This window comes from Vanacampus margaritifer, chromosome 4, assembly GCF_051991255.1.
Source record: "Vanacampus margaritifer isolate UIUO_Vmar chromosome 4, RoL_Vmar_1.0, whole genome shotgun sequence".
NCBI classification, from domain to species: Eukaryota; Metazoa; Chordata; class Actinopteri; order Syngnathiformes; family Syngnathidae; genus Vanacampus; species Vanacampus margaritifer.
In genome coordinates this window covers 31,816,403-31,843,682 of record NC_135435.1, presented here as the reverse complement: position 1 = coordinate 31,843,682, position 27,280 = coordinate 31,816,403, and the positions used below count along the sequence as shown (strand labels likewise).

Here is a 27,280-nt window from a genome sequence, read left to right as displayed (position 1 = left end):
ATTTACGCTTACACTCGGGCCCAGATTATTACGTACATAATTTAGCTTTAATGTTAACGATATGCTTCTTCTACACTCTTCAGATTATTACATATCGAGCTTTAATGCTGCAGGTTAATACACTTTAAAAATAACTACCAATCCAGTAGGTTAAGCTCATATTGGCTTGATTAACCAATAGATGGGTCCCCAAATGATTCCTTGTGCATGGCGCCCGCTGCTGCTCACCGCTCCCTCAGGGGATGGGTCAAATGCGGAGAGCAAATTTCGCCCCACTGAGGTGGATGTGACAATCGGTGCTACTTTTTTTTTTTTTTTTTTTTTTAAATATCAGCCTCTAACACAGACTAAACAATCTTTTGGTCAGAATGACCAATTTGTATCGTTTGGCCCAATCACAAATATATATTGGTTGAAAACACTTACCGTTCTAGAATGGTTGTTTTAACCAAGGATCTGTCGGACTACCAGCGAGATTGGTTAAATTCAACCTTTTTTTTGTTGTCAATTTGACCAATCTGCTTTTAGGGTGTAGGTTAGGTTGATTCGCCCATTGGCATTACGTTACAATTATTATGGTATGTTAATTTTTACTACATAGTGCACCTTTAATGTTGAATGGTTCTTTTTGTTTTTCATATTGCTGCATTATTGCATAATGCAACTGATTACTGATATTCAAAAAAATGCAAATCAAAGCATCCCTCTTGAATATGCCTCCCCCATCTGCGGTTAAGTAACTAAAGTCTGCAAGTGTTTGGCGCAAAACACAAGCGCCCTCCAAAAAAAGAAAAAGAAAAAGGAAAAAAACTGTGTCATGTTTGATGATTGTTGGTGTTTGAACGGAATATATAAAACAACACACACACACACACACACACACACACACACACACGCATGACGTGCTCATGTCTCTGCCTCCAACACGACATGAGGGCCTCGACCAATCACGTGCGGCCGGGTCACGTGTGCCGGCGCGGTTGCCGGGCAACAAGTGAAGTGAGGAAAAAAATAGCCTTGTTGCTGAGAGCAGAGCAGGAAAGAGTGAAGAGATCGTAATAAAATTGAAAATTGAATTGCGAGAGGATTTCAAATGGGCTGAGCATCTTTCATGTGGACTAAAATGAGTGCGACTTTAATTTTTTAATCTATAAAACTATTACTTTTATCTATCCATCCATTTTCCTAGCCACTTATCCTCACCAGGCTTTTCAATTATGATTGCTATTCTTATTTTATTGAAGATTTTTTGGGGGGGATTTTAATAACTAAATTGCTATTTATTAGAATGTAATTTTTAATACACTTTTTTTTTTTTCATTTTGTTAATCTACTTTTTCATTTTCTCATTTTCTTATATTGTGCTTGATTAGTCATTTGGCGTAAAATGCAATTTATAATATTTATCGTGACATTTTAATAAATGAATAAATGATTTTTTTTCAATTAATTCATAAATTTGTATTAGTTTAATTGCATTATACTGATCATGTATTATTTTATTGCGACATTGTTTATTTTTGATATATATAAATTGTATTTGGTCCGGACCTGAGAAGCTTCTGTTGGTGCTGCTGTTTTGCTTAGCAACAGAGTTCAAATGAGTTAAAAGTATTTCAGGTGGCCTTTTGTTTTGGAATTTGAAATAATGTCATTACACTTACTGCCTTGTTTTTGTTTGTTTTTGCATGAGGGAGGCATTTGTTGACTGTGTGCAACTACTCTAGGGAATGGCATCTTTTAAAAGGATGCTACTATTATTTAACATGAAAAAAAAAGGTGTTTAATGAACAATAAATAAAACCCCCTCACAATAAAGCCCCATAATCCGCTAGTCTAGTCACTTAGTAGCTGGCATCTCTGGAAGGACATTTCCTCATGTCACAATCCAGCATTGTCCCGCAGGTCAACTGCACAAGACGTGCTCTGTTACGCGCGCGCGCGCACGGGCACATAAGCACACACACACACACACACACACACACACACACGCGCATTGAAGGGACTTTAGTGAGCATGGGAAGCGGAAAGCCCAGCGAGTTGTTCTGCTCCGAGGCCGAGTTGTGTTCAATGAGACGAGAGGCTGCGTGACTGACGGTGGTTGTGCGTGCTTGCGTGCGTGCGTGCGTGCGTGTTGATGTAGTTGTCCTGTCGCCGCGTAAATACTGAAGCAAGCACGAAAAGACCAACCCTTAAAAGGAATAGACGCATTCGAGCAGACATTTGAAACAAAAATCATTCAAATCAATAGGATTCTTTTTCAATAGGAATCAACAGCGCCAGAATTGAATGCTTGTCAAAATCAATCTTTTTTTTTTTTGAACTTCAAGCTGGACAAACCAGCGTTGGTTGTGATGGCCTTGAAAATCAGCATTGTTCTTGTTTTGAGCTTCAAAATCGATCGCGTTCTTGTTCAACGTCTTGAGTGGGCCAACGATGCGTTTGCGTGTCATTTGGAGCGTCGGTAAACGGCAGCCACGTCGTCTCGGGCCCAGACTACATTACCCAGCATGCTATATTTAGAACACTGCAGTGTGTGACTCAGCGCTTGCTGCCTGCCTGCCTGCCTGGCTGGCTGGCTGGATGATGATGATGATGAAGATGATGATGATGATGTCATCATTGTTGCTATTGTCATTCTTGCTGACGAATTGGTCAAATCATTGCTCTCATCGTGTACGCGTGTGTTTGATCATGTGTGGCATTGTGTTTTTTTTTGCACTTATAACCATTGTTTGATTCCCCCTCCACACACACACACACACACACACACACACACACACACACACTCACAATTGAAGGTGTCTGAAAAACACAACTTTTCACCAGAATACTTTGTGACCAGTGATGAGTTACCATGACAACCAGGGGGCGCAGCTAGGGTGTTGAGATTAGGAAAGCGTTTCTTATTGCAAAGCCGAATGTGTGTCAGGGGCAAAATAATCAAACACTTGTAAAGACAATAAAATTATTTTCACTGATGGTGGCAGTACTTCATATATATATTTATATATATATATATATATATATATATATATATATATATATATATATATTTACATATTGCTTGGCTTTTCCCGATAATTAATTTGTCTTTCAAGATGAAATGATTGGAAAACTTTGTGTTTATCGTGACCAAAAATGATCACTGTAATTGGAATTATCATGACACAAAAATGACACACACAAAAAATTTGCCCCGTTGGCCTTTTGCGCTTACTGAGAGTATTGTGAGGCTCTGTTGTCACCCACTAGGAACTGCTTGGTTGTATTTTGGGAGGGGGTTCTTGTTGCCATGGCAACAGCAGCTTGGGTGGAGAAACGTAATGTGACAGGAAGAGACCGTGCCATGACCCCTCAGCCTGAAGTCAGTGTGTGTGTGTGTGTGTGTGTGTGTGTGTGTGTGTGTGTGTGTGTGTGTACTTGTACATACTACATTGTGAGGACCAAAATGAGTTTTTAACCAACAGAATGAGAAGATTTAATGAAGTGAGGACATTTTTGAGTGTGTGCGTGCGTGTGTGTGAATGCACTTACACAGCACAGCACAGCACAGGGATCTACGCGTCCATTTAAAATGCGATGCTAGTAAAGTGATGTTGTATTATTGTTTTGTCCAAAAATATGAAATCATGACCAGAGAATGAATGACTTTGTACATCGTGACTCAAATTTAAAAACTATTGTCAGAAAATTTTTGACTATTGTACATGTCCAGGTCAAGGTCAAACACACCAAACCCTCCCCCAAAAAAGAAAGAGAGAGAAATGTTCCTTAATTTTTACCCAATAGATTAAAAACTTGGTGGAGCAGCAGAAGGAGAGACAATTTTCTGTATTTTTTATTTCAAAGCGATCAACTTGAGTCAGTTAACACAGTAATAACAGACTCATTTTGTTGTTGTTGCTAGCAACCACCTCGAGTCGCTCAAACTAACGTAAACGATGAGGGTTTTCCAAATCTGTTGGTATCTTATAGATATGTCCTCTTATGATGATGTCATAACCACAAACAGGCTTTTCAAGTGACAAGCTACTATGATGGCCGACTGGACCCTACCATTTGTCTTCTGGAGAAAAGGGGAAATATTTGAATGTATGGATCACATTTGTGTGGATTTGCGCCATTTCAATTGGTTCGATAGAAACGGGTTGTGAAGTTCACGCATAATCTTGCTATCGAACAACAATACCGTCCTCTAGCTGCCGGTCTTTAATGCTTGGCGGAGGTAATGAGTGAACCCCCCTCCCACCCCCCCCCAGTGAGCTTCTCTTAGATGTTTCCGTCTGCGCAGGTAACTGTCTGGGATGCTTCCGTGAGGTCTCGAGTGGGAATGTGAGCCTCATGAATAATTCCGCCTCATCCAGGTCTCGCTGGCCTCGTTAGCGTGGCTAGCTTTCGGTTAGCGCAGCTAGCTCCTGGTTCTCAGCCTCCTCCTTTTGTCTCCCGGTTGTTGCTGTGTCACTATGAGGGATGGAAGTGCTACAGACGGCTGTAACCATGGCAACAGAGGCCTTGGTTGTTCTGACGTCAACCGGCACTTCCTGATTTCCTTGTTAGAAGCGGAAATAGATAATAGTTTCAAAACTACCAATAGCCCCAAAATGGAAATAGCAGTTAAATCAAACTAAACATTTTTTTTAATGAATTAAATCCATCCATCCATTTTCTGATTCCTCTTAAATTAATTAAATTAAATTGTCAAATTAAATAAATTATCAATAGAATTAAATAAAATATAAATGAGCTAAAAATGCATTTGAAAATAGTGTTGATTTAATGAAAATATGGAATAAAGAGCAAATTTTTCCAAATCCAAAATAAATATTAATACATGAAAAATATTTGAACCAGTTTAGCCAACAAAAGGCCCAATTGGTAAACGTATCCCGTTTTTTATTTATTTATTTTTTTATGATGATGACTTTTATCCCAAATCATTTTTGTGGAATACTGACCTTGACATTAGATCACCACCCACAAAGTGGAAAATCAATTCCCAACAAACCCCATCAGGTCACACCTCAAATTAAAGGTCGTGAGCAGGGCTTCCCAAATCTGTAAACTCGGTTGCTATTATTCTCCTGATTGTTGACGAAATCATCAAAAAACCTGATCTGCATTTGTGCGACCAAATACACAAAAACACCCCACAACCCCTCCTAGATGTGTGTTACACCATTTATGATATGTATGCGTTGGATTTTTACGATACAATACGATACAATACGATACGATATACTTTTATTTTCCCCGTGGGGAACTTTTTCCTGGCTTTTTTTTTTTTTTGCTCGCTATAATTAATTGATGCCACCTAAACAATGTTCGAATTGCGTATAGTTGCCACAAGATTGTGACAAAGCACTACTTTTGTCAAAATGGATCACCTCAACTTCTTTCAACGTAGTTCCTTGGCATGACGATGCCACTAAAGCAAATCTTCTTGTGACTTCTGTGCGCATCATCTACAAACATCAACATGTTTTGTTTCATGATGTGGTATGCTTTGGATCATGGGTTCCCCCAACAGGTCTCCAAAAGCTTCGGAATCTACATTACGACTCAATTACACGCACTCTGATGATTAGGACATGATAATGTAACACACACACACACACACAAGCCTCACATCTGGAATTCTGCGATGTGTGTGCGTGCATCTCCTCATCTTGTTGTTGATCTCCCGCTGACTTAGAAAGGCATGTTAATGGCAGCCAAACAGGAAGAAGACCATCATAAACGAAAGCGAGATCAAACATATACAACACACATGCACACGCACACTTGGCAGGAGCTCGGTTGTTGTTTTTTCCCCCCAGTTTTTTTTTCTCCTCTCAAGCTCATTAAAATGTGTGAGACAAACCCTCTCGTTTCCTCCTGCCTGGTTTCCGCTCTTCCTCCTCCTCCTCCTCCTCCTCGTTCCTCTTTTTTCATTTTTGTTTTTTGTTGTTCTTCTCTTCAGTAGGCCTGCACTTTTTAAAAATTTATTGTTGATATACGCTGACATCATCATCACCGTTATGGACGAAGTTCCATTCCACATACTTGCACAGGCCTGACTGGCGCGCGCGTGTGTGTTTGTGTATGTGTGTGTGTGCGTGTGTTGTCTTTACTTTATTGAATGGTTGCCGGGTAGATCGGGAGGCGCAAGGGAGGAATTTGTTAATTATGAATGGAGCACTTTTCTGGGGATCACAACGGTCTGTGTGTGTGTGTGTGTGCGTGTGTGTGTGTGTGTGCGTGTGTGTGTGTGTGTGTGTGTGTGTGTGTGTGTGCGCGCGATATAACGTGATACTGATACAAAACATCAATGAGAGGGTCTGAAGAGGGTCTCGCCCAGCTTGTCTGTGAAATTCAGATTTGTAAACCAGTAGTACTGAACTGCATTTTTTTTAAGTTGCCGCGGCTTGCAATGACGTTTAATAGACTTTTTAGGGATTTAACTTTTTGATGAATATGAGCCTACTGTCAATTTATGCTGGTACAGATTAGACAGTATCAAGTCTTAAAAGTCTTACGCCGCGTTTGGTTGCCGCAAAGGCTGTGAAAAAAAGTCGACCAAGTTCACTTTAAAAATAGACCGACTGCAAATGTTTGCCGCTGAAAGCAGGTTTGCAGATCGATCATGTGAAGAACTCCCTTGAGTAAATCTGAATCACAATTATCAATCTGGTTACACTGTCTCGTTTCTTTAAATAAAAAACAACAACAAAAAACACATCCACAAAAACGGAATTCTTTGCTTATTGGGCATCTTATTCGGTGTTTACACATAAATAAATGACCACATTGGATCATGTTATTTGATAATGATTTTATAAACCTTAACTAGATTTAATTTAGTTATTAAATAGAAACAATAATAAATCAACATAATTCCCGAATGGGCCCTAGGCCACTTCTTACAGGAAAAGTTGTATCTCAAGGTAAAAAAACAAACCAAAAAAACAGGTTAAGAACCCCTGGAATAATCCATTTTCAAAAGATTCAATGGTGACGGTCCAAGTTGCCACAAACTGTCAACTGTCCTAAACCTTGGCCTTAATTTGCGCCCCCGGGGACGGAATCCCACTTGAATCCCAACTTTTTCCACTGTGTACTTTAGCAGCAGCATTAGCGATGACTGCGGCCTGTTTGGGCCTTTTACTGGATCGGCAGCACCTTGTTTGGGAATCGCGCGCGCTCGCCGACCATCATTCACAAGCAGACCGGTCGGCTTTTTTTTCCACGCCGCTTCCAGAAATAGACACCATTGTTTACGTTAGCGCATTAGCTGCTAGCTCACGTGCGCACACACAAACTCAAATCCAGTAAATCTGTGGCAGACATATGTAAAAAAAAGACAAAAAAAACAACAAGACAAGAATTACAGGCCACTTGACATCCACCGTGTTATCGTGTATTCGTATGTATTTGTATTGGTGTGTTTTGGTTACCCCCACCAACAACTTCTACTAACTACTACTATTACCGCATCTTCTGCTGCTGCTATTTCTACTACTACTATTGTACTATTACTACCATTCCTACTGTTATTCCTACTTGTACTCCTACCAGCACTACTAGTAGTTCTTCTGTTTCTCTCACTACAGAGTATACTTTTTTTTTTAACCTCTACTAGTAGTGAACACTCACTACTTCTTTTTCCTGTGCTACTTCTTTACTATACTTTGTCTAGTACGTCTTCTGCTACAACTTCTTCTACTAGTCCAGTCTCTGTTTTTGCTTACCGCTACTGTTACTACTGCTACTGAATACTTTTTCAACTACTGATTACTAGTTCTTGTTCTACAACTACTTTTTTTTATTATTATTATTTTTACTACTACTACTACTACTACTACTACTGCTCAGACTTTTTCTATTACCGCTACTCCGACTTTCCGGACACCCTCTACTACTACTACTAGTACTCCAACACCACTGCTATTAGTTTGTACCACTATTACTAGTGAGTGCTAGTAATGTGCTTGTACTAATGTGCTGTGATGGGTTTCCCGTCTCCAGGGGCAACCAGAGACATCGGCTCAGCTCTGACCAGGATGTGCATGAGGCATCGCAGTATCGAGGCCAAACTTCGACAGTTCACCAAGTAAGCCCCGCCCACTCCCTCGCTGGTTAGCCGGTTAGCTACTTCCCGTCCCGTCTCGGCACAAACACCGAGAGAGGAGAATCCCATTGCCGTGTTTTGTTTTCTTCCTCGCACCTCTGTGCGACCTGACGGTCAGGTTGCGTTGAGAGGAACGCTGCGGTCGTGAAGTCGGCTCTTTGCCCTGCGCGAGGGGTTCGAATGCGCTCGGCCACAGCTAACCAGCGAGGTTTCCGTTCAGCCGTTGTTTGCCTTCAAGCCCACAAAAGCTGTAATGACTTTTCCACAGTCCCAAGTTGTTTTGCCAACGCAACGCTTTTCTGTTACTTCTGCTACGACGACCAATACTGACAACTCGAAACCCTACGCGCTTACTTCAACCACTATTGCTGAGTCATGCTGCTACTACTCCTGCTAAGCATAGCATGCTATTACTGCTACTGTACAACTACTCGTACTGAATAGTGAATACTGCTGCAAATACTACTGCTGACAACTATTATTACTACAAATAATGCCACTACTACTTTGTACTTCTCCAACTACTACTACCAAGTACCACTACTACTCTTGAGTACAACACCTGCTATTGAATACTACTATTATTTTAATTACTAAGCACTGTGATGACTGAGTAGGCCTACTACTACCTCTTCTCCGGCTGAGTACTAATAGTGTCTTCTACTTAGTACTAAAAAGACTACTATTGTGTACTACTGTAACTAATACTACTGATGTTTCAGAGGTTGAACAATTGGGAATTTTAACACTTCACAGGAACAAATTATGTTCAAACTCCAAAGACGTATTGATACGTTTTTAATATATACTGTATATATATATATATTTTTTTTTTTTTTGTTTGTTTGTTTTATGATAGAGCATACTTTGCTTTGATGCAGCCTCTGAACTGAAGAGAATGCTTGAAGCAATGGTAGTTCTTATAAAAAAACGGCCAGCAGGTGGCAGCAGAGTATAAGAGATCAACCAGGGCCATGTTGCAAGAAAGCTCTTTCCCCCCACTGTGTTCAGCAGATTTGTGAATAATGAGGAGAGGTAGCTATATTCCAATGCTAATTGCTGCAAAACGGAAGCAGATAGAAATATACTTTTTGTTCCTGATGAAAGAAGAGACTCTAATCTTTCTTTTAGTAGGTTCCATATAGAACACAATATTCTGTGGGCCTTGCGAAAAAAGTCAAAATCCAGTAAAACAGCCGGGAGCGAAGGGGATTGCTTCAGTAGAAATGGCTGCAAATGGTGCAAATGTATACATTTAAACAACTCAAACAACTCAAAATTAGTATTAATAATCTTTTTTTTTTTCTTTTTTACACTCATTTTGTAATTGTGGAGTGTAATAATTGAAATTGTAATTGAATTTCGATTCATTGCCACAGCCGTAACTGAGCGACTACTGAATACAACTTCAGAACTTCTCCTTGGGCTGGAAACCAAATGGATGTGTTTGGATTTTTGTTTCGCCCGACAGCGCGTTGATGGAGAGCCTCATCATGCCTCTGCAGGACAAGATTGAGGACTGGAAGAAGACGGCCACCCAACTGGACAAGGACCACGCCAAAGGTACCCGCGCTCAAATTTGAGGCGCACGGTTATCCGAATGCAAGAAGCCGCAGCGGCTGTGCGAATGCCCTGGACATGCATATAGTAACGGATTGGATTCCCTTGAGTGACTATGCAGACGGTTAGCCATCAACTAGTTGTTCTGGGAGGATCTGTGAATGTTCTCAACTCCTGCTTTGCAATTAATGCGATTGGCGTGTTCACCAGAGTACAAGCGGTCACGACACGAGATCAAGAAGAAGTCGTCGGACACCATGAAGCTCCAGAAGAAAGCTCGCAAAGGTGAGTTTGAGATTGGAGGAGAGAGATCAGAGATTGCGAATCGCACGCACGTCAAGGGAAAGGTTTGGCGATGTCGCAGGAAGTGGAACGGGGCCGTGTCACCCGGGAATTGTTTATTCCACTTCAATTAGGATTTTTTCCCCCCGTTAATTACTTCAAGGGATCATTGTCAAGAATTAATTGGATTTTTTTTCTGTTGAAAATGAAATTGCTCATTTACGAATATTTTTGTGTGTGAGGGACACGTGCTTGGTTTAAGCAGTTCTTCTCATTATCATTATTATTATCAGCAGTAGTAGTCGTGTAATTATTCAATTAAAGATGGTAAAAAATAAAGTAATATTGTAAGGATTTCTTTTTTAAATTAAATTAAATAGAACAAAAACTACAAAAGAACGAAGAGATTATAAAAATATATTTTATTTTGATATCGTTAATGTAAACAAATGAATAAAATAACCATTGACTATTTTTTTTTCTTTTTCTTTTTTTAATGACACGATGCCCTTAGCATGAGTCATCAGGGACGTTCTCTGTGACTTCTTGAATAAAAGAAGACTTAGCTAGATGGCGACATCTGGTGGCCAACCGAAGTGCTTTTTCTCCTCGCCACTCATTTGGTTCCCTCGTGTTAGTTGCCAGGCAGAAAACAAATCTCAGCAAATATGAATGCATGTCAGAACAATTCAAGCATTATGACATGTTTGTTTATGCTTTTATTATTTGGGGTGTCTTGTAATGTCGGCTGACTAACACTTAATGACAGTTTGTGCTCACTCTTTTTCTCCCACTTTGCCGCCCCCCCCAACAACCCCAACACACCTCAAACACACTCACGCCCTTCTGGTTGGCTTCTAATAGAGATCCAGGGTAAGTGTGTGTGTGTGTGTGTGTGGGCCTCGTACCTTTTCCCACGTTCTTAATACACGCATATACACACGGACAGAAAGACGTACACGTTTACATGCTTTCATGAACTTACACGCAGTACACAATCTCACATATAACAATTGCACACATGTACACTCGAACCCACTCTCATGATCTCATACACTCTCACACTACCGTATGCAATCTCACACATAAACACAATGCGTGCACAATCTCACTTCGTGTACTTACAGGAAGTGTTTGTTCCTCTCATTTTGCATGGACGTCGGCCATCTTGTAACATCTTCAACTTGTCTCCATTTTGCTGACTCATCATGTAGAGCAGTTTTTGATTTTAGGGCCGTTGGGACTTTTTACGGCTTTTGCATGCGCTTGTTGCATCATTCCGATGCTGGAACCTCCAAAATTCTTACCCTTAGTAGATAATCAATCGAGGTGATAAAATGTTTCCTAAATTTCAGCATCACTCCAAATCATTATCAGAATCCAGTAGACGGTTGGAAGCACTTTGACTTTGGAAGTTCCGCTGTTAGTAGCAACTGTTAGCACCTCCACGTTAGCAGAAGTGGCAAATCCAAGTCCAGAAAGTAAAAACCCTGCCACAGTTTGGCTTTAGCCCCTGATGCTAGCTAGCTCCCATGGTGCTAGTTTACCTGCTCGGGAGCTAGCTGGCTAGCTAGCATCAGGGGCTAAAGCCAAACTGTGGCAGGGTTTTTACTTTCTGGACCTGGATTTGCCGCCTCTGGCGACCAGTCATCTTGACTATTACTGCATGTGAATGGTCGCACATCTGTCCGTTTGTCAGGGCGCGTCGACCTGCAGCCTCAGCTGGACAGCGCCATGCAGGACGTGACCGACATGTGTCTGCTGATGGAGGAGATGGAGAAGCAGGCGGTGCGGCGGGCCCTGGTGGAGGAACGAGGACGATTCTGCACCTTCAGCGCGTTCCTACAGCCAGTCGTGGTCAGTGGCCACGTTTTGCCATACACTATCGTGTGTCTGCGTGTGTACTTGTACATACTACATTGTGAGGACCAAAATGAGCTTTTAATAAAAAAAAAAAACCCAACGAGGACATTTTCGTGATTGGAGGACATTTTGGCCGGTCCTCACAACACAAGACCTCTTTTTGAGGGTCAAGACTTGGTTTTAGAGTTTAGGTTTGAATTGTATTTTGGTTAGGGTTCGGGTTCATCATGTATCGGGTCACACACATCAAATCGAGTAAAACCAACTATAAAAGTTTGGGGTGCCAGGCGGGTCAATTTTTTTATCGTAATTAATCACATCACTTCAATAGTTAACTCGCGATTAATCACAAATGTTATATCTGTTCTGTCTCTTCTTGTGTGTGTGACGTCTAATGTGCGGTTGTGTAACGTTGTCAACGTGTTTGTTGTCAGAATGGCGAGATTGCCATGTTGGGGGAGATCACGCACCTGCAGGCCATCATTGACGACCTCACTGTGCTGACCACGGACCCACACAAGCTGCCCCCTGCCAGTGAACAGGTGACCGTCACGCACGCGCACAAAACACACACACACACACACACAGCTGTCTGTCTCTGAACCTGCGCGCGCGTGTCCTCAGGTGATCAAGGACCTCAAGGGGTCCGACTACAGCTGGTCCTATCAGACTCCGCCCTCTTCGCCCAGCAGCTCCAGCTCGCGCAAAAGCAGCATGTGCAGGTGCACGCACACGCACACGCACACACTCGGAACAGTTTCCAAATCGACAGCGTTTTTCTTTTTTTTTGTCGTAGTTACCTTGAAGGTTTTACATTTGCAAATCACACAATTTGCAATTCAGACAATTTTGTTTCAAATTCAAAGAGGGAATAAATGTTGAAAATCGAATGGCGGTGCTGAATCTTGACATCTTGATTTGTTGAAAGAGGTGCTGTGTGTGACCCTGTCCTTGACAATATGTGTGTGTGTGTTATCGTGTGTTACAGCATGTGTTGGTGTGTCAACGGACAATAGCGTGTTTATCCAAGTCATCATATATTGATATCGTAAATTGTCACTCACGAGACATGAACTCTTTTACTGCATTAGGAAAAAAAAGTACATTTCTACCTTATTCCTTCTTTAGTAATCACCATTTGAAAATAGCTCATTTGAGTGACATCGAGCGAAAATAGAAAAAAATGAAGAGAAAACAAGCTTTTTGTGAAAAGATACATTTTCTGCACAACAGTGACTTTGACACGAACATTGTTTGTTTAGTGATACTCGTTGAATGAGATTTAATGCGACAAACGCTTATGCTCATGTTTTCGCACGGGAACCCATTGAAAAGAGATGCAATGCTGCCATCTGCTGGCCAAAGGTGGTGGGTGTTTTTGGATTTCGCAAACTCCATTTGCAAGCCAGCGCCGCACAAAAACGTTGCGCTGGCCATTGAGATGAAACTAACAAAGTGCAGTTAACTTCATTCAACGTTTTTGGTGCTAACAAAGTTTGTGTGTGTCTTATGGTATCAATGTTTATTATTAGTTTGTTTCAATAAGTATTAGTGTGTTTTGTGTGTCAATGTATGTCTGTTAAAGTGTGTTTTCACTTGTGTCAAGTTGACCACTGTGGACAAACGTGTGTCAGTGTGTTGTGCGACTTTGGACCCTTCGCGCGTGTGTGTTACCTTGATGCTCCTGATCTGACTGACACTCTCCCATGTCCCCCCTTTTGCTCCCCCTCACATGCACAAACACACACACTCACACAACCTTCCTCTTTGTGTGTGTCTCTGTGTGTACATTGTGCGTTTGTTGCGTGTGTGGCCCTCTTTCTGTCTTGTGCTTCTTAAACGGCGACCGCTCACGAACCTCCACACGCTTGCCAATCAACATCACCACCGCGCACACCCCACAGCAGTGTCAACAGCGGCCACAGTAGCGCCTCTCGCTCGTCCGGTGGCGGTGGCGGGGGGGGCCTGGGCGGCGGCGGCGGGGGCTCGCTGCCCCACTCACCCACCTCCTCTTCCTCGTCCTCGTATCGCTACCGCAGCAGCCTGCCGTGCCAGCCGGGGGGGCCCGCCGGGGGCATCGCCGCCCACCGCCTCAGCAGCGTCTCGTCCCACGACTCGGGCTTCGTGTCTCAGGACACCAACATCTACTCGAAGCCGCCCTCGCCCATGCCCTGCGACATCACCAGTCAGGTGGGACTCAACTTCCTCCGCACTGAAACGGACAAAAATTGGACAAAACAACTCAAATTGGGACAAATCCACCCAAGTAGCGGGTCGGTCCAATGTTTGACCCAAATTGGGATATTTTACACCCAGCAGTTTCAAGAGTTTATGTTTGTTTCTTACGCCACCTTTTGCACCCGAGAAACAGTTGGGTCCAAAATAACCCCAGGGATGTGATTTTTCCGCTAATTCGCGGAATTCCGCTTCCCCCCCCCCCAAAAAAAAATCAGATTTTTTTTTTTTTTTTTTTTTTTTTGTATTTCATTGTGTATGCACATGACTCTGACAGATAACATCTTCTGCTATAACAAAGACATTTGTGGTATGCTCTAATATGAGTTACTTTTCATTTGGTCATGATACAATTATTTGTTCATGAAATTTGAACTCTTCAACATTATTTATGTGTTAACTTAGTAATCACATTAGTTAGATATGATGATATTCTCAGTGATAGTTTTTAAAAGCAAAGGCAGTCCAATGTTTTTGAATGTGACTGATTTTGAGTTGACTAAAACTGCCATTTTATATGGGATAGTTCAATATACATTGAAAATTTATGCTGTTGTTTTGTCTATTTCTTTGTCATGTGAGTGCATTGAAAGTACTTAAAAACACGGAATACCAATGAGCTCCGGGGGGGGTCTGGGTGCCAGCGGCCCCCAGACCCCCGGCTAAATTTTCAGATAATTTCACTTTGGTCAAATCACATCCCTGTAACCCAAATTGAGTCAAAAGGTGGCCGACCAAACTTTCTTGAGTTCTTCATTGAACTCAAACTTAAGCTCAACCAATAACACTAAGAATAACCCAAAGTCTTTCTTTTGTGTGCCGTGCGGCAGAAGTCGTCCAGCTCGGCGTCGTCGGAGGCCTCGGAAACGTGTCAGTCGGTCAGCGAATGCAACTCGCCAACCACAGTAAGTGCTGGCAGCTCGCTCAGCGTGATAGCGAACCCTTTTGAACTACTGTTGTCAATTGTGGCCCCTCCAGCATTTCATTTGCCCATCCATGACCCCCACACACACACGTGCACATATTGCCAGAACTTGTACGCACTGCCACACAATAACACACCAATTGACACACACTACGACTTTATCATTCTGATCTGTTTAATTTCTTGAACAAGAAAATACGTATCCTTTGTTTACCAACATTACAATAGTACTCCCAAAGCTGCATGCAGCCTTTGACGGCATTTTATGATCTCATACTTGTAACCAAATGATATTAAGTCCTAATCACATGATGGATGTGCGGGGCTGCTTTGAACTCATCTCACGCCAACACAAAGTCGACGCTACTTTGTTGCATTGGTGGCGCATGAAGAGCAGCAAGTTGTCGTTGCGTGTCCTTCCCGTGCCACCAGGGGGCGACGTGGCCCCCATTCTCCTCCTCTTCTTCCTCCTTGGCCGATGATCATGTGACCTTGTCTCTCGTCCCGCAGTTTGGCTCGTCCTTCGCTACCTTCCGCCCCGCTCTCTCTCACTCAGGCTCGCCCAGGCCTCACTCTGTCACACTTCCTGTCACCGCGCCCCCACCCTTTAGCCGGCCCTCCGGCTCCTGCTCCTCTTCTCCCACATCCTGCAAGGTTCCCACCTGGAAGGTTTGTTCCCCATTCTGCCTGCTCATCCCCGCTTTGGTTTCCTCCCCCCCCCCCCCCCCCCATTGGCTTCGAGTGTCATTTTTTCTTTCTTTCAATCCTTCATTTCTCCATGATTTTGCTTCCTAAGGGTGCGTTCACACGCCGTTTGTCTTTGCCTGGTGCAAATCGGTTAAGACCTGGAATTAGGAAATAAATGCTCAACTTTCTGTTCAATTTCAGCCTTAGGTCTTTGAATTAAGCAGCAAAATCCACTCTCTTTTTTTTCCATCTCAGGGGGCGGCCATTTTGCCACTTGCTGTCGACTGGAAATGACATCAAATTGCCTAAGAACTCGGCTTGCGACTTCAATATGAACGGACTGTCAATAGGACCGACGCAGCTGAATCCAGTAGGGCAGCCATCTTACGTTGCCACTTTTACTGACAACTTCTTTTTTTGGGCTGAACGTCTCGCAACTTCACTGTTTGCATCGACCATTCATTCATCGCATTGTGAATTGCGACTCACAGCGGTTAGGTTTCCATTTTGCAGCCATATTTTTTTCCTGACGGGCTTTGCGTTCACTTGATTGTTGATGGCGCTGACAACATGATGCGGACCAATCTTTGAGTAGCATCAGTGGTGTCAAACATACGGCCCGCGGGCCGGATCAGACCCACAAAGGGGTTTAATCCGGCCCGCAAGATGATTTTGCAAAGTAAAAATAAAAATAGTAGTCAGACCAATTAATCAGCTGGTCACAATCAAAAACATGAATTTGTAATTTCACAAGCAATCCTCAGATGAGCAATGCAACTTACACGTACATGGAATTGCCCTGGATGTCATTATTTTACGCACAACCTAAAGTTAGTTTGTTTAAAAAAAAAAATCAAATCATGGACAGACATAAACACGTTAAATACGACACATTCAATTACTGGTAACATAAACACATATGACAAGAATGAACATCATTATATCTTCATTAACTGTGCCACACAATGCATTGTGGGAACAATATAGTTGCAAAACGGGTCCAGAACAGGCAATGTGTTGCTGCATTCCATTTTCATTTGTGTTATTTTTTGGAACAAAATCATTACAGTTGAGCGAAAATCTATGCGTAATGAAACACCTTCAAAGTCTTTTTCTTAGCAATAAAATATACATGTAGCATTTCTCCCATACGTATTAGTACAACTTACATTCACGGTGAAATTGTCGCTGTAGATGCAAAAAAATATTGCGAAAACGCAGCAGAGACATCCACGTGTTCAAGTGAGGCGGCTTTGGTGAATGGCAACGCAAGATGGCCGCCAGTGGCGTCACTTCTCCCAACGACGAGTAAACGGCATTGGCTGTCCATTCGTATGTACGTTCATGAGCCCTTTGGCATCTGTGATGTCATTTTCAGTCAAAAATGTCAAAAATGGCAAAATGTCCGCCCACTCAGATGGATATTTTTTTTCTACTGAATTCATATTCCACAAACGCAATATTGACCAGAATGTGTTTAGACTCGTGTGGCCACGTAGAACATCTCGTAAAGAACATTTTCCACTTGACTTTTCCTTATCCAACTGCACCAAAGTGGGTAAACCTGTACTAATGTGAGCGCACCCTTAGCGTCTGCCCCCCCCCCCCTCCACCCGCCCGGATGTGAAGGATGTGAGCTGACCAATCAAACCAAGCAAGCGCACCCAAGAGTGTCAAACTGCTGGATAGCGGACAAGTCTGACCGTAACGCGGCCTGCCAGCCAATAACCACATTCCAAACTCTTCAGGACTGGTCCAAAGCAGGTTCCTACGAGCAGCCCGTGGCCGCCGCTAGCGCCGCTAGCGCCGCCGCCGTCGTCCAGAGGAGGAAGGAGCCGCCGCTCGATAGGCTGCGGGAAAACGAGGGCTCGCCCAGTGCGCAAGGCTACGCCGGCCCGTCCCACGCCGATGAAGCCCACCGGTCCAGAATGTCCTCCGTTGCCAAGGTAACGGGTTTTCCGCAACATTCTGTCACCTTCAGCCGCTTTCTCAACTGGACAACCAGTCAGACGCACAAATGAGAACACTTGCAAGGAGTAGCTCACCCTCCCTCCTGATGTCATTCACTAGGCCACACCCCTTAAAGGGATACATTCATCACGCAGACAACGTGTATATGTCTATTCAGATTAGGGAAGGAGCTCTGTGCATCATGCCCCCCCCCACACACACACACATACATAAGGCTTACAATTGTCTAGAGGCAAAGCACAGTTTTTGTGCAAGTGAAATGTCTCAACTCAGTCCAACATTGTTCCTTCCCTACAACATAACATAACAATAAAACCAATGTATTAAAAAGCAGCAAACGATAGCACGAATAAAAACACTGTAAATAAAATCAAACAATCATAAAAATCAAAGTTGCTATGTTTTTCTGAAAAGGAAGGTTTCAAGTCCTTAAAAAAAAAAAACCCAAGATGCCAAATATGCCACACACATGATGGCGCCAAACTCTTACTTTTATTGCTTTGGCATGAGCACAAAAAACATATTTTTAGTGACACACAGGCTATATTCCCCCCCCCAAAAAAGAATTTGCAAATAGAACAGATTTTTTAAATTCAAAAGACATTTTTAAAAAAAAGTTGCTTTTTGAGATGATGTCATGGATTCATCGTATTTTCATTGGTTTCAATTGAGTTCCTTCAATGTTATCTTTACGCCAAATCTGTGGCCCGTCTTCCTCAGTACGGAGACGAGGTTCCTCCAGCCGCCAGCGACCTGGCCATGGTTCTGACCCGAGGCCTGAGCACGGAGCAGCAGAAGAGCAGCAGGGACTCTCTGCAGTACTCCAGCGGATACAGCACCGAGACCACCACCCCTTCCTGCTCGGAGGACACCATCCCGTCTCAGGGTGGGCTTCATTTTCTGCATGGCTCGAACCCATCTTTCCCAACTTTCACTCAGCTTTGTGGCTCACTAATTTTAACCAACTTTTTATCAAATGAATAAGCCATTTGTAATAACCAATTTTTGCATTGTTTTGTCGCTTATTCATTTGGCCCATTTTTGGGGGGTTGAAAAACTTTAGAAGTTGGCTTATTTGACCCAATTGAGTGCGGGTAACGTTTTCTTTGTGTGACATGTGTCAGGTTCCGATTACGACTGCTACTCGGTGAACGGCGACGGCGAAGGCCCCGACGGTCCGACGGACTTCGACAAGTCGTCCACCATCCCTCGGCACTCCAACATCGCCCAGAATTACCGCCGCATGATCCAGACCAAGCGGCCCGCCAGCACGGCCGGATTGCCCAGCGGGGTCCTGGGACCCGGGGGTCACGTCTTACCCCCCCCAGGCGGCGGATCCGGCACGCCGGGCACCGCCACCATCCGCAGAACGCCGTCCACCAAACCGGGAGTGAGGCGCACCCTGTCCAGCGCCGGCCCCATTCCCATCCGACCCCCCATCGTGCCTGTCAAGACGCCCACCATTCCCGGAGACTCGCACTCACCCGGGGCCGGAGGGGTTCCGGTCCGAGTGGGAAGCGAGGAGTGCGTCTACATGGTGGACGACGCCCAGGGTGCGCTCGATTACGTGAAGGCGTCGCCCAAACGCCTTAGCCTCCCGAACACCGCCTGGGGCTCCGGGGCGGCTCTTGAGGTCTACGCCCAGCAACACGGCGCCCTTGGCTGCGGGTCCGAAGAGGAAAAGATGATCGCCGCCAACCGCCACAGCCTGGTGGAGAAGATCGGCGAGCTGGTGGCCGGCGCCCACGCCCTCGGGGAGGGGCAGTTCCCTTTCCCCACCCTCCCGGATGACTCGACGCCGCCCGGCGCGGGGCCCGGCGAGGCCCTGGAGGGGGCGGAGGGATCCGCCGGCGACATGCTGACCACCATCAGGAGGGGCGTCCGACTCCGCAAGACCGTCTCCAACGACCGCTCGGCGCCGCGCATCTTGTGATCCGCAGGCGGGGTGGGGGAAGATCCTGTTGAACGCGTAGGGAAATCTCATCGTATAAAACAAGTCGAATGAAAACATACACAAACGTAAAAAGACGCCGTTAGAGGCGACGCTATAAAATATTAACACGTTAGCGCCGTAACTCGTGTGTGTGCGCGCGTGCGCGTGTGTGTTGGACGCATGTTTCTCTTCTCTACGCTTATGAAAATCCGTTTGAGCATTTATTTCAAATCCTTGAAGGCCGGCTTGACGAGTACACTCTTCGCTAGTACGACATTTAATTGTACTAGTTTGATTTTCTTCCACTATTTGGCCTACGAGTATATCATTCTCTAGTAAACCACTGCGCTACACTAGTAAAACTACTACTTGCAACTAGTAGGCAATTGTTTTAGCATTTATTCAAAGTTCTTGATATCAGCTAAAGGTCGTCTTGGCCTTAGGACTACTTTGTACTAGTATTCGTACAAGTAGGACAACTTTGGCATACTTGGTCGGGGAAACTACTAGTGAAGCAAGACTGGACTAGTTGATGACAACTGCGTGATTGTAGTACTACTAGTGACATAATAATATTCTATTAGTTAACTGCTAGCACTAGTATACTATCAATACTAGTAGCACACTGATGCCAACTAGTGCAGTTTTGCCTCACAATTGAAGGCGAAAGTGAAGATGAAAGATACTAGTACACAGAACTTGAACTGGATAACCTTGACAAGGAGGCTACTAGTGACATATGCCTACTACTAGTTGGGCTTAGATTGTGCCGCAGTTCTTCGCTAGCTGCTTTAAATTACACACTGGAAGACCAAAAGTTGCACTAGTTGTGGAAAAAAACAAGACTGAATGTCTTACCTGTGAAGATGAGTGTACTAGTACATTTAAGCATTTATTCCGTGTGCTTGATAAGGTTTACTAGTCCTGTGAGTTTACTAGTGAAGCTAAATTGCATACTAGTAGGTCAAAAGTAGCACTAGTAGTGAGAAATAGGAACACCAGCGACTGAATTGGCAAACTAGTACGTAGACCTTCAGCTAAAATCCAAAATAAATGCTCAAATGGTTTTCCACGTTTGCCCTCCAGGCAGAGCCGAAAATTCATTGATGGGGGTCCGAGGGTGGTCCCGTGGGGTCTGATTGTCACATGACTTCCTGGTTCTTTTGACTGAATCTCGGGTGGCTGCTAGCACGGGGAGCTAACATTGCACGCCGACCTTGTGTGGGTCGGTCTGCTTGTTGGCATTGAACTGGACTAGTAGCGCTCAGCACCCCCCACTCCCCCCCCCCCCCCCCCCCCCGTTTTTTTGTGTGTGTGCGTGCGTGTGCGTGTGCGCCACTGCAGGACAGCCGGCGAGCCAATGAGGCGTCTTCTCTCGCGTGTCTCGTGTTTTTTCTTTCTCGTTTCGATGGTGACGTGGTTCTGCTTGTGCGCCTCCGCAGGGCAAGCGGCGAGAATCCGGCGAGAATCCGGCGAGAATCCGGCGAGAAGCCGGCGAGAAGCCGGCGAGAAGCCGGCGCTTGCTACGGACGTCCGCACATCCAATATATTTTCTAGAATCAGAGAGAAGAGTGACAAACGCAGCAATAAATGTGTTATTTTCTTGCTCGGTGTGAGACGGAAAGTTTCGGCGGTCAACTCGCGGCGTGCGTTAGCAATTCCCGAAAGTCTTACAGACGAAAAAGAAGAAGAAGAAGAAGAGAGGAAGTGACGAGATGATCGGTAAAGTGGAAATTAAAAACCTCGACAGCGTTGTTGTTGAGGTCCGCTAAAATTTGTATTCAAGTACAAACAATACGCTATTGCCAACAAAAACTTCCTTCCTCGTTTGTTGTAGTCTTAAAAATTGGAGCGCAGTTGAAATGAAAACTAGAAAGCCATGAAAAGTTGTGTAGGTTCAAAATAAGACTCGTTTAAATCCTCCAAAAGTTACATGAGTTGCAAAACAAGACTTTGAAATGCCTCAAAAATGCACATGCTAGCAAACTGTCAAAAAACAAAAAAAAAAACACGTGTATTTTTGGGCTAAAAATCGATTTTGAGTTGCAACAACGTTAAAACAATACAAGCAACAAAGTAGTTCTGTAAACTTCTTATTTATTTAAAATATGTTGTAAAAATTCCCAATTCAAAATGTTATAAAAGTTTGTTGCCTTGATTTTTTTTATTTTATTAACAGTGCATAACTAACTCCCTCCAGATTGTAACTGATTCAAATAATACCACAAAAAGCCCTCATAAAAATTAAGGCTACGTTAAATCCTCAAAGGTTTTAGAAGCCAATAAGAAAACCATAAAACTGTAAAGAAAAAAAGAAAAATAAGATTACGAAAATCCCTCCAAACCCACAAGTTAAAGCAAGACTATTTACTTCTTTTTTTTTTTAAATGACTCATTTCATGAAGCACATCGAGTCACCTTGAAATGCGCTACATAAATATTAAAAGGAGAAGACTAGCATGAATTCCTCAATAGTTGCACAAGTTAAGTCAAGATGACCGCAAATCTCTCCAAAAATTGCACCGCTTCAAATATCACTAGAAAATTGACAACTGTAAATTCAATCAAAGCTTGGGAGTTCAGGAAGTAAACCACAAACCCCACAAAAGTTTTGTAGATGACAATAAAACTGCCACCAATCCCCCTAAAGTTGTGCAGTTTCCAACAAGGGCTGCCATAAATCCCTCAAATGTCGAGAAGCTTCAAACAAGACTATGAAAATCCTTCCGTTAAAACGAGACTACTGTAAAAAAAGTTGCAAACATCTCAACTAGACTGACTTTTCATTTCCAAGAAGACTGTCGCGTAAAAGCCTCCTAAACGATCTGCTGTAAATTCCTCAATAGTTAGCTACGTTAAAACAAGACTTTTGTGAATGGAACGACGACGAGGTTCGCTTTTTGTTGGGGCGATGTTGTTTTTTTTCCTGACAAGTCACATGTGTATTTTGATCAGACAACAGAAAAAACGTTAAAAAAAACGAATCACATTCATTTTACACTTCAACGTCAACTTACACGCTTCAAAAGACAAAAAGACAAAAAGGCATTTCAATCAGCATTTATTCACCTGTTATAGGAAACGAATGTAACTTTCAGACAGAAACCGGAAACAACAGCTCAGGACAGAAGAGTTTGGTGACGTGATGAGGACGAGATGAAGACATGAGTGATGAGAAAATGAAACGTGGACGTGATGAAAAAACAGGTGTGGACAGTGAAAGAGGCCAGATGAGTGTGTGCGCGTTTCTTTCATTTTTTTTGGTGTGTGTTTTTAATGTCAAAAGAAAAAAAAAATGACAAAAGTGAGCTGTGTGTAATATAATGTAGGATGTGCGGGATCGGAGGCGAGTGAACACCTCTTCACCTTTTTAGTTTATTTATTGATTTAACTCGCGCATAATTTAAAGAGAGGAAGTCTGTGAATCCTAAAACGGGGGGGTTGGCGGGGGGGGGTCTCGGTTGGGGACTTGTTCTACGTGCTTGCTGTTCCAGGACGTTTCTGTTCAAGTTTGGAATATGTTCATATCAAGCATTTCGCTGTCACGATGCCTCTCTGGACCATTTTGCAAAGTCAAATAAATCGCCCCCAAAAGGGTTCCATGAACCCAAATGTTGCTTAGATGACATTGAGGTGATCTAAACCAACCCAAAATTGCACACGATTAATAGGTTAAAATAAGTCTACCGGAAATCACCCAAAAAGTTGCATAGGTTGAAATAAGACAGAAGAATAAAATCAAGTTGCAGCCCTTAAAACAAGACTACCTTAAAAATCCACCCCAAATTGCATAGATTAAAACAGACATCTGAAATCGCCCAAAGGTTGTGCAGGTTGAACTAAAACCGACACAATTCCCCACAAAGTTACATAGTTCCAAATAAAACAACCCTAAATTGCACAGGTTCAAGTAAATCCCACAAAAATTGCATAGGTTAAAATACAGCAAGTCTTAAGAAATCCCGCCCGCAATTTAAGTTCAGCGAAGATGACCATAAACCCACAAAAACAATAAATACAATTGCAAAGGTTCACACTATCTCCAAAACTCCAAAACTGCATAAGTAAAAATAAGTCTACCAGAAATCACCCCAAAATTTGTGTAGATTGAAATAAGACTAGTGTAAATCCCCCTATTTTAAAAATCCCCCCGAAATTGTGTCGATTAAAACAAAGCCATCGGAAATCACTCAAAAGTTGTGCATGTTGAACCAAAACTACCACAAAATCCTCGAGAAAAAGATATATCGCTTCAAATAAGTCTGAATGAAAAGGAAACTATCACATCCTGAAAAATGTTGCCCAGGTTAAAATAAGACTAGCGTAAATCCCAAAGAAGTTGTGCAGGTTAAAAAGAGAAGAAAAAAAAAAGAATCATGGCAATACAAGACGACAAAACTGCAATTTTTGTGTTGAAGAAGCTCCTCCCGCCCAAATGGGAAATATGGACTATATTTTTAAACATGCTGAGTGTGTTGTAATTCATGTCGGCTTACAGTCCAATAGGAACGCGCGCTTTCAACTTCAGTGTGTGTAGAAGCAGAAACTAAAAGGATGATTATTAATCTTCTTCTTCGTTCCAACAGTAACGACGTACATGCAACACGTGTGCGGGCGTGCGTGTTAAAAAACAACAACAACCTTGTAAAGGAAGTTCAAAAAGATCAAAACACTGTAAAAAAAAAAAACTAACAAAACATTTATGTTTATTAATTTCATGACATTTTTTTTTCTCCCTCATGAAAATGTTGCAGGTGGTCTCTTCACCCCTGAGCATATTCATTGAATTTTAAAAATCTAACCTTGTACACAAAATACAACAAGACAAGCACAATAGTACACAAACAACAAAATGAATATAAACCACGAAAACACGCAGTTTAAAATCAATATTGAGAAGACAGAAGTCTTCTGGGTCTTTGAATGGAAAAAAAAAACAAACAAGGTTCGGTCGCCTTTGTTGCAGCTCGGATTTATAATTTCATTTTACGTCTTCCCTTCTGTTCTTTTTTTTGATTGGAGATTTTATTTCCTTCCTTTTTTCCCCGTCTGAGTTCATTTTAGTCACTCGCTGATGTAACAAAAAACGCACTGTGATGATTCCACTATTAATAAAGGTTGTACTTCAACTGTGTGCATTCATCACATCAACTTATTTTTTCATATACAGAACTACATTGACAGATATAAATTATACAATTATTGTCATTTAGAGCCTTTATTCGCACAAAATGAATGTCAAAATACCAAAAAGATCCATTATTATATACTGCCTCCTTTCTTTATTATCATTAGTAGTGAGTTACGGACGGTAGTGAACTAAATTGATACTGTACTTTTTCTTTTCTTTTTGCTATTCACAAAAGAACCAGCAGAGGGCGCCCAATATCTTTAAGTGTCATTTGCAGCCCATTCGACGACCAAGAGAGGTCCGGGAGGGGGAAAGAAAGAAATCATCGGCCACTTGGCTTTTCATTTTTATCTCAGCAAACTGCATTACGTGCAGTTAAAACAACACATTTGTATTTTTTCACAGTTCTTGGTCAATGTTTTAAATGTATAAAACAAGATTGGAACATTAAAGGTGTATCTATGCTGTTGGTTATGGGGGAAAAAAAGATCGGCAAACATCGGGATCGGTAGGTCAGACTTCGAAAAAAATTGTGGATCTTAAAAAAAAATTGTAAGCGCACTCGTTATTAAATAATGAACGTGGAAAAACGGCGGCCCTGAGTTGTCGTCATGTGCGTGATCAAAGTATGACAGGACCGTCGGCGGCTATGAAAGGATTGGCAGCCCGGCGTCACAAAGCAGAGATGAGAAGAACATTTGGAGTTTGGCGTGACACACAAAAATGGCATTGCGCTCGCACGTCAGGCTTCGGGGATCGGTCTTTGTTCAGCCGGCGCCCAAGGACGTGGAAACGCGTCTGAGGCTCGGCGAGCGGACGCCGGGAACTCGACAGTCGACACCACGACACAACAAACCACGACAACAGATCAGCAAGTTTAGAAAAGCGATCACAAGATGGAGCAATTTGTCGATTTGAATAACTTTGCAATTTTGAAGAAGCATTTTTATTTATAGGAACGTTTGATTACACTTTTTACTCTTGAGTAGTCACCGATACCAAGTACTGATACGACAAGTACTTTTGATACATAGAATTTCCTCCCCAAAGACAATACAGATCATTTCAAAGGAAGACCTGTATCCCAAAATAGCTGCTCAGACATTGTTTACCTGAAGTGTGCGACTGGACAACTCGGCGTGTGTAAAATAAATATTTCAGAACGTTGCACATCCGGCGACCCCTCTCAATTGAGCACTTCAGCCGATAGCCAACGTGAAATTTTCAAAACTTGGCAATATTTCATCATAACTTGCCGCTCATATTTAGCAGCATATAAGACCGGTCGCCGATAAGTCGATTGCATCCAAGGAGAGCAAAGACGTCATAACACGTCAGTAGCCGTCGATAAACCGCCTTGATTTCCATGCGTCCTTCCAGGAAGACCAATCAATGATCAGAGGCGCGGGTGCCCTCTCCGCTCCGCTGCCCGGCCCCCTCTTCGGCGCGGATGCCTGGGTGCGGTGTGTCCCCGGGGTCTGGGGTCGGGGGCTGGGGGGCTGTCGGTTGGTGGGGGTGGGGGCGGGGGGCGGGGGCGGCTTGGTTGGTGGGGGGGTGGTGGTGGGGGTGCCGGGGTGGGGGGTGCTGGGGTGGGGAGGGTGTCTGGGGATTTGGGGACCTGGGGGCGGTTGGGGCTGGGTTGGGGTGGGTGGCGGGGGTGGGGGGCGGGGGGGGTCGCGGGGGGAGCGGGGGTTGTGGGCCGGTGGGGTGCCTGGTGGGCCTGCAGTGCCCCGTCCTGCTGCGTTGGGTTGGGGGCGCGGGCCGCGTTGGGGTGGGGGGCGCTCCTGCTCCGGGGTTTGCTCTCCGGCCGGTGGCCCCTGCGGGGCCCGGGGGTCGTCCTTTGGCGCGGCCGCGGCCTGGGGGGCCCTGAGGTGTTGCGCTTGCTCTGTCCTGGCGGAGGTCGACGGCTCCCCTCTTTGGTGGAGATTTTCATGCATGCTAGATCCACCACACCAGCATCTATCGAGACTCAGACACAATTTGTTTCTCCCTCAGGTCATTGATTCGGTGGAGGCTGGTGTCTGTGGATCTCACTCTGCTTCGTCTGTCCTTTCTACCTTTCCTCAGTTTCTCCTTTGGGCCCTTGATGTTTCCCTGATTTGTTGGAGTTGGGATGTCTTTGGGGTTGGTGAAGGTTAGTGGCCCGGTGGGTGGTGTCTGGTCGGTGCTGGGCTTCGCTTTTCTTTCTTTTCTTTGGTCCCCCTTTGGGTCTCCTGGCGGCCCCACGACTCTGGCTGGATTTTGAAGTGTTCGGTTTAGGTGAACGGTATGGGAATTCTTATTTATTTTTATTTTTTTTTCGCACGCACGCACGCACGCACACACACACGCACGCACACACGCACACACGCACAAACACACATACAAAAAAAAAAAAAAAAAAGGGAGAACAATGATGATGACATTTCAAATGATCAATACTGAGATCTCCCAAAAAAAAAAAAAAAGAAATAAAAAAAAAAAAAAAAAAAAAAAAAAAAAAAAAAAAAAAAAAAAAAAAAAAAAAAAAAAAAATGATCAGAGGCCTCAGAGGCCTCAGAGGCCTCAGAGGCGACGTCTTCCCACTGGACAAAAATATTGGGA

The 27,280-nt window shown here is 43.5% G+C and overlaps 1 protein-coding gene across 8 annotated transcripts in view; it reads left to right on the top strand.

Annotated features, from left to right (window-relative positions):
• mtss1lb (MTSS I-BAR domain containing 2b) overlaps positions 1-24,700 on the top strand; it is a 37,697-nt gene extending 12,997 nt beyond the window's left edge. The window contains exons 4-16 of one of the 8 annotated variants that reach the window (XM_077564719.1): positions 8,008-8,092; positions 9,582-9,673; positions 9,881-9,955; positions 10,817-10,825; positions 11,652-11,809; positions 12,250-12,357; positions 12,440-12,537; positions 13,858-14,005; positions 14,881-14,955; positions 15,486-15,644; positions 17,411-17,608; positions 18,354-18,519; positions 18,758-24,700. In XM_077564719.1, the coding sequence (XP_077420845.1) occupies positions 8,008-8,092; positions 9,582-9,673; positions 9,881-9,955; positions 10,817-10,825; positions 11,652-11,809; positions 12,250-12,357; positions 12,440-12,537; positions 13,858-14,005; positions 14,881-14,955; positions 15,486-15,644; positions 17,411-17,608; positions 18,354-18,519; positions 18,758-19,566 (2,180 nt within the window). In that variant the 3' untranslated portion in view covers positions 19,567-24,700. Of the gene's footprint in view, positions 1-8,007; positions 8,093-9,581; positions 9,674-9,880; positions 9,956-10,816; positions 10,826-11,651; positions 11,810-12,249; positions 12,358-12,439; positions 12,538-13,719; positions 14,006-14,880; positions 14,956-15,485; positions 15,645-17,410; positions 17,609-18,353; positions 18,520-18,757 lie in introns of all 8 variants that reach the window. The other 7 variants (XM_077564718.1, XM_077564716.1, XM_077564721.1 and 4 more) reach the window with 7 other exon arrangements.
• The last annotated feature ends 2,580 nt before the right edge of the window (positions 24,701-27,280 follow it).